The sequence below is a fragment of the Mauremys reevesii genome, linkage group 1 (assembly GCF_016161935.1).
Source record: "Mauremys reevesii isolate NIE-2019 linkage group 1, ASM1616193v1, whole genome shotgun sequence".
NCBI classification, from domain to species: Eukaryota; Metazoa; Chordata; order Testudines; family Geoemydidae; genus Mauremys; species Mauremys reevesii.
Genome location: NC_052623.1, coordinates 333,550,226 through 333,562,757, shown reverse-complemented (window position 1 = coordinate 333,562,757; position 12,532 = coordinate 333,550,226). Strand labels below are relative to the sequence as shown.

At 47.1% G+C, this 12,532-nt stretch overlaps 1 protein-coding gene across 1 annotated transcript in view; it reads left to right on the top strand.

The window, feature by feature from the left end:
- Positions 1-12,532, top strand: part of LOC120381995 (cadherin-related family member 3-like) — a 53,534-nt gene that overhangs the window by 21,729 nt on the left and 19,273 nt on the right. Inside the window, exons 7-11 of the mRNA XM_039500156.1 lie at positions 1,722-1,890; positions 4,125-4,224; positions 4,373-4,471; positions 9,738-9,964; positions 12,304-12,475. Of these exons, the coding sequence (XP_039356090.1) occupies positions 1,722-1,890; positions 4,125-4,224; positions 4,373-4,471; positions 9,738-9,964; positions 12,304-12,475 (767 nt within the window). The remainder of the gene's footprint in view (positions 1-1,721; positions 1,891-4,124; positions 4,225-4,372; positions 4,472-9,737; positions 9,965-12,303; positions 12,476-12,532) is intronic.

The window sequence follows — 12,532 nt, the reverse complement described above, 5'->3', positions numbered from 1 at the left end:
AAATTATACCTTATTTCCAGTCTGAATTTGTCCAACTTCAGCTTCCAGTCATTGGATTGAAGAACCTCTTATCAAATATTTGTTCCCCATGTAGGTACTTATTTACCACGATCGAGTCATCCTTTATCTTCTCTTTGTTAAGCTAAATAGATTAAGCTCCTTGCATTTATCACTATAAGGCATATTTTCTAATCCTTTTATCATTCACATGTCTTTTCTCTGCACCCTCCCCAATTTATCAACATCCTTCTTGAATTGTGGACACCAGAACTGGACACAGTGTTCAGTAGTGGTCATACCAGTGCCAAATATGGAGATTGACCCTCAGGGCCAGCTCCAGGTTTTTTGCCACCCCAAGCAAAAAAAAAGGCCAGAGTGCCGCCATCGAAGCAAAAAAGCAAGCAAGCAAACAAACAAACAAAAAGCTGTAGTGCCGCCCCTTGAAAAGTGCCACCCCAAGCACATGCTTGGGATGCTGGTGCCTAGATCCGGCTCTGTTGACCCTGCTCCTGCTCAAGATTCCCCTGTTTGTGCATCCAAGGATCACATTAACTCTTTTAGCCGTAGCATTACACTGAGAGCTCATATTCAGTTATTATCCACCATAACCCCAAAGTCTTTTTCAAGGTCCCTGCTTCTCAGGATAGAGCCCCACATCCTGTAAATAAATCCCCACAAGTCTATGTCTCACACAAAGCACAAGCTATTCCCATCTTGCCTGACATATACAAGGCTGCTCAAGGAGTATTGAGTGAAGTGACTGGAGCTGTCATGATTCCACCCCATCCCTGTAAGCAATAAGGAAGTAGGGAGATGGAGGAGATGTGGGAAACAGAATTGCAGAAAGCTGCAAAATCATTGTGGATCAGGTTCTTGACATTGCATTATAATATGGGTATCCGAGCCTTTCATCAATAGAAGATGGCATTGTCAAGATGACAATCACCACAACAGAGCATCTGAAACTCACTCCAACTTTATGGTTGTCTACTATTCCATTCATGGAGAAAATGACTCTTCAGTTCTGCAAAACTGATGTGATGAATGAGAATTGCTTTGGTTGAGGTATATCAGATTCAGCTGACAGATCATGGGTTACTGTAATTAGTTTAGTTGGAAATATATCACACACTGTCCTAAGATAAAGAATAAAAACTAATTTCAGTGTTTGAAAGTAACCTTATGCCCTCATAGGCCCTGATCCAACAAAGCACATAAACATCCACTTTAAGCATGCATGTAGTCTGATTGATTTTGGTCCCACACCAACTTTAATGGGACTACTCAAATGAGTAGAATTAAGCATATACTTAAGTATTTTGTTCAGTAAAGAAAAAACAAGGCCAAATATCAATTAAGGGGCAAATGAACTAGCATGTTTCAGCATGTAGATAGAGTACTGAACTGCAGATTTTTAAAAGATACTCATTTAAAATTAGAGGTGAATCAAACTAAGATCCTGATGCTAGTTCCAAAGTTAAGAGGTGTTCCAGGCATTTGGTTTGGGTTTGTCTAAGGGTTTTGCTTCAGCCCATTGGAGAGAGAAAGGGGTTAGCCACAAAATACGGATCAGATTCCAGCTCTGTTCCTAAAGTTTGGGGTGTTGGAATCTGGGATTTTGGTTTGAAAAGTATGTGGAAGTCAATATGCAGTACACTTCAAAAGCTGTTAAGAGGAATGTTGTAAAGAGGCATGATGGGAAACATATTTCTTTTTGACAGACTTGAGGTATACGAAACAGCCACCACTGGGACACTTCTCCTTGACCTGCGAGATCACTGCCAGGATATAGATGTTGAACCATCAAATAATGAATTTAACTTCACTGGATTGTCTGGACTTGGAAGTAACAAATTCACACTGAATCCATCTGGCTCAGGAAGAATTGTGGTTAGTTAATTGTTTTGTTTTAGGAAGTCTCAATTAAGGTGGCAGTTTGTTAAATCTAATTAAGGTATCTTCCAATGCTCTACATTCATTATCCTTTCAGGAACAATTGTTATTCACATTGGGCTAGGATGAAGTCTATTGAAACTGTTGATTAAATGTGTGCATGATTTTTTTTGGTGAGAATGTTCTCTATGGAGTCTAGAGATCATGATGCACAATGGCTCTTTATTCTAAAATCTGAAAGAATGGTTAAAACTGGTGAAAAATCCCAAAGCCAGAGACTTGTTTGAAATCTCCTTTCTAAGGAGTGTGGGGGGCACATAATGAATGTCAATATAGTGCTTTGAAACTCATTCCTGTTTAACATTGATATGGAGGCATAACAGGAGCAACCGGGGCAGGTCTCAGCAATTTTAACAGTGCCAGACTAATCCCAATTCACACAAGTGTTTGTAACATACTACATGAGATCTTGGCTATTCAGAAGAAAGACTGACATACCAGAGAAGCAACTCAAAACCACCTCCTGACTCCACTGGTAAGAACTGTAGAGCTACTCAAGGTGGTCAGTTCATACAAATGCACCTTGGGATTTGCACTTGTTTATTTCACATGACAGAACAATGGATTCCTTGTGCTGATATCAGATCTGCAGTTACAAGAACTCTATCCAGTTGCTTGGCATGTGTAATGCTGCTTGTTTTGTGGATAAAAACTGTGCAATACACCAACCAGCAAGCACCTAGATATATCATTCAAAAGATAACATTGCAGAAGCATGATGGATGGTGATGTACCACAAACTACTTCCTCATCTACAAGGCTAAGAAACATTTGCATGACAACACAGGAATTTATGTCCTGATCTCTTCTGCTCACACTGGCTGTATAATGTAACATGCTGGCTAAATGTGCCATTTCCCCTCCATTGGCTACTCCATAGAGGATAAGAGCCTAGTACTGCTACTGGCTGAAGGAGTTACTATTTTAACTCAAATGGTAGAGACTTGAGCTTTAGTGCTGACAACCCCAGTGAGGGTGCTACAAAGTATGGCACAATGCAAGAGACAGGGATTAATTCCCCATTTGGGCAACTACTTTGTAACGACTCTCCCCAGGGATTATCATCAGTGACTGAACCTGAGACCTTCGGCATAGGCCTACACTCCATGATCTAAAGCAGGGGTTCTCAACCCTTTTCTTTCTGACACTCCCCCAACATGCTATAAAAACTCCATGGCCCACCTGTGCCACAGCATATCCAGTAGATTAAAAACCAGGGCTGGCATTAGGGGGTAGCAAGCAGGCAGGACCGGCTCTACAGTTTTCACCGCCCCAAGCAACGTGCCGAATTGCCGCCGCGGGCGGCGGAGGCAGTCCGTGTGCCCTTAGGGCGGCAGGCGCGTTTCCGCAGTGGCGGCAATTTGGCGGCAGCTTCTATGTTTAGCTGAAGCCGCCCCAGACAGCTAAACATAGAAGCTGCTGCCGAATTGCCCTCACCGCGGAAACACGCCTGCCGCCCTAAGGGCGCACGGACTGCCCCCGCCCTCCGCGGCGGCAATTTGGCGCGTTGCTTGGGGCAAAACAACAGGGACTGCCGCCCCTTGCAGAATGCCGCCCCAAGCACCAGCTTGGAATGCTGGTGCCTGGAGCCGGCCCTGCAAGCAGGGCAATTGCCTGGGGCCCTGCAAAGCTAAGTTGCTTGGGCTTTGGCTCTCTGCCCTGGGTCCCCGTGAGTCTAATGACGGCCTTGCTCTCTGGTTTATTTTGGAGGACCCCTTGAAACCTGCTCGTGGCCCCCCCAGGGGGGCCCAGACCCCTGGTTGAGAGCCTCTGATCTAAAGGCCAATTGTTTGTTGGTAGTGGTAGTAGTAGGTTCTTTTCCTCTTTATGGACCAACCATGAAATAAGGGACTTGTTACACTTAGCCAGCATATTACACACACTTTGAACTCAAAGATAAAAAGATCAAGACTTTCGCTACATGTAACACAGGGCCCCTACAAGTTTAGCTAAAGGAGAAAGAATCTTCTTGGCTGCAGTGGAGTTAGGAATTACAGCTAGACACCGGAGAGCATATTCAGTCCTGTAATTTATTAATTGCTTGTATAATTCAAAGAGGGCAGTGGTATATGTATTTAGCCAGCACAGAACACTGGAAATTATCATTTGCTTGGTGTGTGCTGTGACTTTATGTAACGAGGTATAAATACAGTTTTCTTTTTTTAATCTAGTTGATTGGAGATCTGGATTTCGAAAATCCAGATAATCTAGCAGTTGAGGAATATACTTTGACAGCTGTGGTGCAAGATATTGCCCAGCCTTACTATACTAGCAAGTATCCCTTTTATTCTTCTTTGAGATTTTTTTCCCTATGCTGTTACTGCATAGTAAGAGGAATGTTATTCAAAATACGTTTATGTTCAACACATGGTTTCATAGCCATACTTAACCATTAGTTAATCTTCCATTATGTTTCCAGATAATATCTACATTTACATCAAAATAACTCCAGTGAATGAGTTCTTCCCAGTCTTCAATAGCCCATCCTACGTATTCAATGTTTCAGAAATTACTCGAGGTACAGTAAGTAAAGGCTATCCTATAGATGTAAGGTTGTTACAGTGTAAAATAATTATCTTGGGGAAAAAATATATTAGTTTGTATTACAAAAGTGCCTCAAAGCCCCAGCCAAGATCAGGGCCCCACTGCACAACCTCATAGTACAGAGTTTACAATGTAAAAAGACAAAACAGGCAAAGGGTGGGAGAAAGGAAGTATTATTTTACAGGAAGTATTTATTTTACAAATGGGGGAGAGAAATTAAGTGATTTGCCAAAGGTTACATAGCAATTCTGTGGTAGAACCAAGAACTGAACACACATTTCTTGGGCAAGATCCTCACTCCCACGCTGGCCACTTTACACTACTTAAAAGAGCATAAATGGGTCCAAAAAGCCTTGGTTCAGCTGAGGGATGACTCCCCTGTGTCTGGCACTGTGAATGACAGTCATAAACCTGCCTTTTGAGGACCCTTTGAAGCCTCTGTTGTAGTGGGTGGGGTGTCATCATGCCCCTGAATCCCAGGGCAATGCTGTAAGCACAAGACCATCCACTCCCGCCTAGCAGAGTAGTATATACAAGGAAACAGAGTTAGACTTGCACTCACTTTGGGGTGGGGGGAAACTCATTTGTTGTGAGGAACCTGCTTTTGCAATAGCAAAAATTTGCAGGTTAAACAATTTTGCAAAACACTTTCAAGCATGAGTTTTTCCACTCATGCTGTCTGAGAATTTTTTGCACATCTTTTACATGGGCTGCTCGGCCTCCCTGAGATGTCCTACTGCCTTTTCCACTTCTCCCTGCTCCACGGACCTTCCAGCTTCTCTGTTCTAACTGGACCTTTTGTTCTGCCGTTATTCCTAAGCAACTTCTCTGCAGTCAAGTATCAGGTCTTGGCTACACTTGCAAATTTGCAGCGCTGCAGCAGGGTGTGAAAACACACCCTCTCCAGCGCTGCAAATTGCGGCGCTGCAAAGCGCCAGTGTGGTCAAAGCCCCAGTGCTGTTATTCCCCACAGGGAGGTGGAGCAGGGCCGCCCAGAGGGGGGGGCAAAGGGGGCAATTTGCCCCGGGCCCCGGGCTCTGCAGGGGCCCCCAAGAGAACAGCGGAGGCTCCTGCCTCCGCCCCTCTCCTGGAGCCTTAGCACATCAAGCGGCGTGTCTCAGCCGGGGCCCCTGAGCCCCGCCCCGCGCCGCGTGGGGAGGGGGCAGGGCTGGGAGCTCCGGCCTGAGCTCTGCTCCCTCCACTCGGCGTGGAGCTCCCAGCCCCGTCCCCTCACCATGCGGCTCTGAGCGGGACGGAGCTCAGGCCCCGCCGGAGACACGCTGCGGCTGTTCAGCCGAGGCGCTGAGGCTGCGCGTGAGGAGGGAGCCAGGGGTAAGAGGCTGGGGCCGGGGGGGTTGGCTAAGGGGCAGGGAGCCCTGGGGACAGTCAGGGCAGAGGTTGGGGAGGGGCAGGGAATGGGGGTTGGAGTGTGGGTGTTCTGGGAGGGGTGGATAGGGTCAGGGCCGCCCAGAGGGGGTGGGGCAAGAGGGCGCAGGAGCTTCTTCGCTCCTGGTCTCCGCCGGCGGGGGGTCCTTCTGCTCCGGGGCGGAAGGACCCCACTGGCGAATTACCGCCCGGCGGGACCCGCCGCCGACGTGCAGCCCAGTCTTCGGTAATGGCGGCGGGGGCCTTCCGTTCTGGACCCGCCGCCGACGGGCCCCGAAGACCCGCGGTGGGGGTCCCCCGCCGCCGAATTACCGCCGAAGACTGGGCTGCACGTCGGCGGCGGGTCCCGCTTCGGCGGTAATTCGGCGGCGGGGGGGCTCCCGCCGCGGGTCTTCGGGGCACTTCGGCGGCGGGTCCCGGAACGGAAGGGCCTCCTGCCGCCGAAGACCCCGGGCCCCCGGAATCCTCTGCGCGGCCCTGAGGTGGAGTACGGACAGCACTGGGAGAGCTCTCTCCCAGCGCTGGCGCTTTGACTACACTTAGCGGCAGCGCTTTGAAATGCAAGCGTAGCCAAAGCCTCAGAGGGGTAGCCGTGTTAGTCTGGTTCTGTAGAAGCAGCAAAGAATCCTGTGGCACCTTATAGACTAACAGACGTTTTGCAGCATGAGCTTTCGTGGGTGAATACCCACTTCTTCGGATGCAAGCAGTGTTTTCTTCCTCTGTGTAGAGTGCCTGGCACCTGTGTGTTTACAATGTCCCTTACCTGCAGCTGCATTTAACTCTGGCTTTTTAAATCTTTTTTACTTGGAGTGTACAGTAATTGAGAGGAACAGACAGAGTTTCATCAGGAATTTGGGGGATTTTTTGGAGGGAGAGGGTAAAAGATGGAAATTACAACTGTTTGCAGGCATTTTCACTGGGTTTAAAGGGCCAGGTTTTTTCTAGTTTGTACAGCATAGCCAATTTTCTTTGGCTGTGGAACTTTTCTATTATAACATGTTATTAAACCAAGCTTAAATTGGAGGCAGCAAAAATTTAAAAGTAAAAAAACAAAACAAAACAAAAAAAACTCACCCCCAAATATAAGCTATAGTCTTTATTTAAATCCACTCTTCCACCACACACTGTAGTGGCTCCCTCCCTCCCCACCACCATATTTCATTTTTAAAAATGACCCACATATTGGGACCGTGAAACCTGATATTTTTTCCAACAGCATTGACATTACCCACTGGCTAAATATACAATAAAGCAGAAGGGTAACTCACCATCAGGGTGCCCCCTCATAGCTGAGCTTGTGCAGCAGGATCTTCTCTGCTGGTGTCCCCTACTGACAGCTGCTCCAGGCTGGGAAGGAGTTGATGAGAGCCTGTGGGCTCCGTCAGCCCTGTGCTGTTATACCTGTGAGAGGTGCCAAGCCTGGAGGAAGGAGTTAAAAAAGGAAAGAGTCTAGCTCACTAGTGACTGACCAGAAAGAAATGTAGACCTCTCAAGGAAAGCCTGGTCTACTTCTCATGACTCAGATCCCTATCTACCCCAGGAGGCTCTGGCATCTAGGAGGCTCTGGATCCCAGCCCAGACTTCCTCCAGGCAGCTTTTATGTTTCCTCTGGCCTCAGCCAGGCCTTCCATCAAGGGCCTAGCACAAGAGAGCCACCTGTCCTGGTCAGCCACTACTGAGCTGGGCTTTTTCTCTTTGACTCCTCCCTTCAGGCTTGCCACCTTTGGCAGGTTTTAAAGGGTGGGGCTGACTGAGCTCACAGGCTGTCATTAACCTCTTCCTAGCCAGGGTGGGGTTTGTATACCCTATGACAAGGTGTCATATCAGCTCAAGATGGCCACAACTGCAGGCAGACAAAAGACAATGCACAGAACCATCACTTGAAAAAAGTATGGCAGGCCTACAGCAAAATTGCAAGAAAAGACTGGGCCTGCAATACCTACCAAATCCTGGCCTGCATTCAGGGTGGGAACATGTTGAGGCTGCTTCTGAAACTCTACAAGCTTTGTGTGGTGTGAAAGAGCCTGTTGGAGTTCAGCAATGCTCAAACAGGCTTTTCAAGTAAAAATGCAAAACAAAAGCTGGTGTAATGATAAGGCACTGGACTGGGACTCAGGAGATGTGGGTTCAATTCCTGTCTCCTCAGAAGATTGTTTTCTGGTGGCTTGGCTGGCTAGTATTCCCTGGCAGTGCCGCTTCTGTAATTTTCACTCCATTCAGCTGAAGAAGTGGGTTTTTTACCCACGAAAGCTTATGACCAAATAAACCAGTTAGTCTTTAAGGTGCCACCAGACTCCTCGTTGTTTTTGTGGATACAGACTAACACGGCTACCCCTCTGATGCAGGAGTTAAAATATCAAGTTGCTGATAGGAATCAAGGAGAGCAGAGACTTAACTCGGGTCTACACTGGGGGGGATCAATCTAAGTTACACAACTTCAGCTGCATGAACAACATAGCTGAAGTCGACGTACTTAGATTGACTTACTGTGGTGTCTTCACTGCAGTGAGTCGACTGCTGCCGCTCCCCCGTCGACTCTGCCTGTGCCTCTCTCAGCGCTGGAGTACAGGAGTCGATGGGAGAGGGCTTGTGGGGGGGGTGTCGATTTATCGCGTTTAGACTAGATGCAATAAATCGATTCCCGCTGGATCAATCACTGCCCGCTGATCCGACGGGTAGTGTAGACATACCCATAGTGTGGATGCACAGGTCCCCATGTAGAGGGCCAGGGCCCTGAGCTTCAGCTGTTCCCTCTAGATTCATGCAGCTGTCAGGAATGCTTTGGTTTTGAGAGACCTGTTAGTTCCATGGTGTAGGGGTGAGGCCAGGCATCATACACTGCCTCTCTGTAGGCACAATATGGGGAACCTCATGGAGTTTCCTGTCTTGCATGTGCTTTCCTCCTCCCACCTGTGTGATTCAGACCTTTGTTATGTAATCATTTAAATAAATCTCTGAAACACGTGTGACTATAAACACAGAGCTTTGCTGGATTCTGCAAAATGCTTATTTGAGTTAAACAACTGTTAGTGTAAACTTTTAAATACTGTTGCTTTAAAAACCCTTCGCAAAACAGCACACATTTTTGGAGAAAATACAAATGTGGGCTCTAACGGGATTTGGGGGATGGGGTAGTGCCAGCAGAAAGCATGCTGGCTGGCACACCAACTAGGAGCTAGCAATCTGCAGCAGGGCTGGAATTCAGAGCCAGGAGGAGAAATAAATGAAATGCTGATGGCCTCAGTGACAACAGCTCCCCAACCTCCCCTCCCTGTTTCACTTTTGGCATTTAGCCCATAATTCATATAAAGCAGGTTATTTAAATATGCATTTAGGGTGAAATTAACTCCTGCACAGAAGTCACTCTCGCATCACATATGAAAAATCATATATGGGGAAACTGACAGCCAAAATATAGGAAAGTTTTGTATTTCTTCCCCCTCCTCTTTTTTTTTTTTAATTTTTTGTTTAAAAAAAAGAAATAAAACAAATATTGAGGGCTTGTTTATACTGAGAAGTTAATTCAGATTAAGGTAGCATGTGAACTTCAAGCATGGCATCTATTCCCGATTAAGTCCTGGTGTGGACACACTCATTCCAGAATAAGAATACTTTGGAAATGGATTACACTAATTTGGAATAAGGGACTATTATTCTGGAATAAAGAACATCCATACCAAGAGTTAATCCGGAATGACTATTCTGGAATAACTACTTGTATAGACAAGTCCTAAATTAGAGTTACATCAAAATCTGCCTACGTCATTTGAACTAAGAAACTCACTTAGGAGGAGCCTTATGGTCTTTACATTTCATTTTTTTAAATGTTAAGATAACATGACTCTTCTTTTCAGCTGGATCCAGCATTGGAGAAGTGAGTGCAACAGACAAGGATTTACCATTTACTGGAATCACATATTCCATTGTAGCTGGAGGAGGTACCCTTTCTTACACAAATATATTTTGGATCGACCCAAATGAAGGAAATCTGGAGATTATAGCAACATTAGACTATGAAACAACGCAGAGGTACATCCTCACAGTGCAAGCTTCTGACACAGAGAAACTTGCTACAGTGTCCGTAAGTAACTATATCACTTCTGCAAATGTCTCCCTCACCTGAGGTAAAATTTAGCCTATGTCCACGGTCATTCCAAGACCTATGCACCACTCAACTCCCACTGAAGTGATATTAAGGCTGTGGGCTGGCTCTCTACACAGGGCTGAATTTCAAACAAAGGGAGGATACAGTGGGAGGGAGCAGGGAGTCCTGGCATTAAAAAAAAAAAGAAGAAAAAAGCAGTGTTTTTATTTGTTGTTTTTTCCTTTCAACACTATCTTTTATCTGCCTGTTATTCATTCTTGATATTTTTGGTGGGCAGTAAGAGAGCTTTCTGTGGATCCACAAAGGCCGTAAAGAGCATGTCTACACTTACAGCAGCATGTTGAGTACAGATACTGCATGCCCAGCTAGCACAGGTATAAAGAGCTGTGTAGACAGTGAGGCATAGCTTGACTGAGTGGAGCAGAGTGCCTGGCACTCCTGAAATCTAGGGTAGATACACCCTACATGTCCAAGCAATGCCTCCCATGTCTACATGGCTATTTTTAGCAGCATAGTCTCCTGCTGTTTCCCTGCTGCAGGAGCCTTTCCCCACCACAGTGAAAGGCTGGCAGCAGTGGGGAAAGGCTCCAGCTGTTTCCTGCTGCCAGAGCCTCTCTCTGCTGCCTCCCATTTTCCAGAGCCTTTGCTGGATACAATGAAAGACTCTGGCAGTGGGGAGCTGCTGGAGCCTTTCCTTACTGCTGGAGCCTTTCACTGCCACATGTAGCTACACAGCACAGTGACAAGTATGGATGCAGCCTGCCTTTCACTGTGGTGTATACCTACATGTGTAGTACCTGTAGTGTACACGCCGCCGTTAAGTGTAGACATAAGCTTACATTCACTCCATATATGTTTCAGAGAACACCGAACTTCTGTGCATATAAACTGTTTCGTTTAGTGATTAACATCTCTCTTTACCCCATTTTTGCATTACATTTGATTTTGCTATTCAAAAAAATTGTATTATCTCCGAATTTTAGGCCCAATTTACCATTCCCAGCCAATAACTGCTTGGTGAAGGAACAAGAGGGGTTAGGGGGAGAATGCTTACCCTCTCACTGCCCCTCATCTCCACACGGGCTCCCTTCATGCATGGAACGGTCATAGAATCATAGAATATCAGGGTTGGAAGAGACCTCAGGCGGTCATCTAGTCCAACCCCCTGCTCAAAGCAGGACCAATTCCCAACTAAATCATCCCAGCCAGGGCTTTGTCAAGCTGGGCCATAAAAAGCTCAGTCCCTGAATTATTATTAAATGTCGGGAAGCTTAATTAACATTTGTGAAGCCCTTTGAGAACCTTGAATGGCTAGATCAGAGGTGGGCAAACTATGGCCCGCAGGCCACATCCGGCCTGCGGGACCCTCCTGCCCGGCCCCTGAGCTCCTGACCCGAGAAGCTAGCTCCAGCCCCTCCCTTGCTGTTCCCCCTCCCCCGCAGTCTCAGCTCACTCCACCGCTGGTGCAATGCTCTGGGCAGCAGAGCTGCGAGCTTCTGGGGCACCGCTGCAGAGCCCGGTGCTCTGTGCTGTGCGGTGGCGACGGTGTGGCTGGCTCCAGCCGGGCGGCGTGGCTGTAGGGCCACCAGCCACCGGTGACCCAGACAGCACGGTAAGGGGGCAGGGAGTGGGGAGGGGGTTGGATAGAGGGCAGGGGAGTTGGGGGTGGGCAGGGGCGGGCAGAGGGCGGGAACACGGGGGTTGAATGGGGGTAGGGGTCTTGGGGTGGCAGTCAGGAATGAGAGGAGGGGTTGGATGGGGCGGTGGGCAGGGGCAGGGGTTCTGGAGGCAGTCAGGGGACAGGGAGCGGGGAGGGGGGTGGATGGGGCAGGGGTCCCGGGGGGGCCATCAGGGAACAGGAGGGTTAAAGGGGGCTGGGCCACGACCCCTTCCCCTAACCAGCCCTCCATACAAATTTCTGAAACCTGATGCGGCCCTCAGGCCAAAAAGTTTGCCCACCCCTGGGCTAGATCTAATAAGTGTTAAGTATTATTTTTTCATTCTGACTATGACATACTTTAGGCAATTCAAAAAAATCAAAAGTCCCACATAAAAGAAAGTGCAATGTTAGAACATAATTTGCCTTAAGGAATTGGAGTTCTAAAGGGACATCGGTCACAACATGAGTTCATGATCTCTTGAACTTTAACATGTCCAAGGCAAAAACTAAATGAACTCATGAACTTCCCTGCCACTCTTGTTTAACTACTGTCAATAAAAAGAAAGAAGAACAAATCCTACTAGCTACTAGAGCTGGCAATATTCTGGCACAGCATAGTGGAAGAATCTCACCTGATCAGCTGGCTCTCTTTCAGGTAACCATCAATGTTCTTGAAGTAAATGATGAAAAACCAGTTTGTTCAGCCAATACCTATTCATTGGCAATCCCGGTAGACCTAGCTGTTGGGACCAACATTGAGGGTTTCAGGATAGAGTGTGTCGATCGTGATTCTAGTCCCAGATCTCTCCGGTACTTCATTAATTCAGGTACTGCACTTGTTTGACTCTTGAATGTCATTGTTGCATGCCTGATGCATGGGGGAA